General features: G+C 54.9%; 2 protein-coding genes across 3 annotated transcripts in view; one reads left to right on the plus strand and one right to left on the minus strand.

The window, feature by feature from the left end:
- The window catches only part of LOC125950282 (autophagy-related protein 16-1), a 633,733-nt gene that overhangs the window by 251,041 nt on the left and 380,192 nt on the right, over nt 1-2,500 (minus strand). The window lies entirely within an intron of this gene.
- The window catches only part of LOC125950271 (uncharacterized), a 28,578-nt gene that overhangs the window by 25,721 nt on the left and 357 nt on the right, over nt 1-2,500 (plus strand). Inside the window, exons 4-5 of the mRNA XM_049678106.1 lie at nt 101-1,485; nt 1,582-2,500. The exon at nt 1,582-2,500 is cut by the window's right edge and continues 357 nt beyond it. Of these exons, the coding sequence (XP_049534063.1) occupies nt 101-1,485; nt 1,582-1,790 (1,594 nt within the window). The 3' untranslated portion in view covers nt 1,791-2,500. The remainder of the gene's footprint in view (nt 1-100; nt 1,486-1,581) is intronic.

Below are 2,500 nucleotides of genomic sequence, written 5' to 3' on the forward strand. Positions count from 1 at the left end.
CTAGCAACCAACGCAGCACAGCCGCCAGCCATTTGACGACGAAGAAGAATGAGTTCTAATGTTTGTCTCCCCTTTTTCATTTCATTCGGTTCAACAACAGCTCGGCCAACTTCTACCAATCCACCATGACCTGTGAGCTGTCGGATATGGACCGTATCACGCTGGCCGGTTCATCGGCATTCCAGACGAACGAGGGTGCCGACTACCTGGAGAACAACTGCGCCGAAGAGCCGACGAAGCTGTGCGAGTTCAAGCGCCTATCCGGGCGCATCTTGAAGACGGTCGACTCGGTCTACCAGGACGTAGCGAGCGTGGACGAGTGCCGTGAGCTGTGCCTGAGCTCGCCGTACCGCTGCCACTCGTACGACTACGGAGATACCGGTGACATGGTGTGCCGCCTGTCGCATCACAGCCGCGCCACCCTGTCGGACATTCAGGATCCCTATCTGGACGTGCCGGAAGCCGCCACCTACGAGCTGTCCTCGTGCTACAACGTGTCGATCGAGTGCCGCGCCGGCGATATGATTGCCAAGATTCGCACCAGCAAGCTGTTCGACGGTAAGGTCTACGCCAAGGGTGCACCGAACTCGTGCTCGGTCGACGTAAAGAACTCGCTGGAGTTTGAGCTGCGTATGGGCTACCAGGACATCGACTGCAACGTGCGCCAGAACGGACTGGGTCGCTATCTGAACGATGTCGTCATCCAGCACCACGACACGATCGTGACGTCATCGGATCTCGGATTGGCCGTCACCTGCCAGTACGATCTCACCAACAAGACGGTCTCGAACGATGTGGACCTCGATGTGACCGGTGACATTGAGCCGGCACTCTCGGAGGAGGTGGTCGTCGATTCACCGAACGTCGTCATGAAGATTACGACGCGCGACGGCAGCGAGATGATGCGTACGGCCGAAGTAGGCGATGCGTTGGCACTGCGCTTCGAGATTCTGGACCCGCAGTCACCGTACGAGATCTTTGTGCGCGAACTGGTTGCTATGGATGGTGTGGATAGCAGTGAGATCACGCTGATCGATGCCCGCGGTTGCCCGACCGATCACTTCATCATGGGACCGATCTACAAGAGTGCCTCGTCCGGGAAGATTCTGCTGTCACACTTCGATGCCTTCAAGTTCCCGTCGTCCGAGATGGTACAGTTCCGTGCGCTGGTGACACCGTGTATGCCAACCTGCGAACCGGTACAGTGCGATCAGGACGATTTCGTCGGTGAACTGCGCTCGATGGTGTCGTACGGACGCAAGCGACGATCGATCAACGCAACGGCCGTCATGGATGCCGCTATGAGGCGCCATCGCCGAGAGACGACACGTCAGGCACCGCAGGACGATATGCTGCTGGTGCAGTCGATTCAGATTACGGACAAGTTTGGGTTCGAGAAGCAGCAGGGAGCCAAACCGAAGGTCAGCAGTAGCGAAACCGTGTTCGTGGCCAACGATGGACAAGGCTTGTGCGTCAATGGATTGGGTAAGTATCGCGTACCATGGCTGATGGCCACCTCCTCATCCTCATCTCGAATCGCCAATCGTTCTAATCGAGGCCTACTCTTTCCACCCTTTCCAGGACTTATCGTGGCCGGTGCCGTCTTCCTGCTTGCCCAGCTGGCAGTCATTGCCATCTGGACGTACATGTGGCAGCGTCGCCGAAAGCAGCGCCAGTTCGAGAACGCCTCGATGGGTTCGTCCGTTGTGCCAACGCCGACGCTCACCGGTAACCGAGCCGATTCGATGTGCAAACTGTACGACAGTGGGTACACCGGGCGACACTTTTAAGGCGCTGTTCGCCGCGGCTGGCACCATTCCCACCAACACACAGTCCACACCGAACTTCACTCATAAAACCCCGCGCGAGATGTGATGCGAGGAGCAGCAGAAATCGATTTGCTGCTGCTGCTACTGCTGCTTCTTCGATGTAACGCGAACGTACCCTGGCCATCGAATGGTTTCCGATAACGACGTTAATGACGACGATGACGACGATGACGACTACGGCGCTACGACCAGTAGTGAAGCAAAGGGTCGTTCGAAAGGATAACGGTTCTCTCCTGAAGAAAACGATCGGCGAGGAACCGAAGCGCGAGAGTTGTCTCTTCTTTTCTTAATTTTCCCTTTTTTTTTTTAAACAAAAGCAAAGCAATCGCATAACTCATATTCACACCTTAGGAAGAGGCCGAAAGGGCGAAAGGGCGAAGAATGGGCGCACAATCACTGCTTATCATTTTATCACCATCACCATCACTGGACACACATGGTCGCGAAGGAACATGAAAAATCACGACTTGGAGAAAAGGACGACTAGAATATAATATATATCCGAGGGAGGGAGGGAGGGATCGTGGGAAAATCGATCCACATCGGTGGGGGAAGAAGCAACACACAAACACAATGGACACACCAACTCACAAAACACTACCCTCTATATTCAAACGCAGAGAGACTACAAAATTAAGGACTCCATTCTGGGTAGAACAGTCCGGTTTGTT

The sequence above is a fragment of the Anopheles darlingi genome, chromosome 2, assembly GCF_943734745.1.
Source record: "Anopheles darlingi chromosome 2, idAnoDarlMG_H_01, whole genome shotgun sequence".
Taxonomy (NCBI): Eukaryota; Metazoa; Arthropoda; class Insecta; order Diptera; family Culicidae; genus Anopheles; species Anopheles darlingi.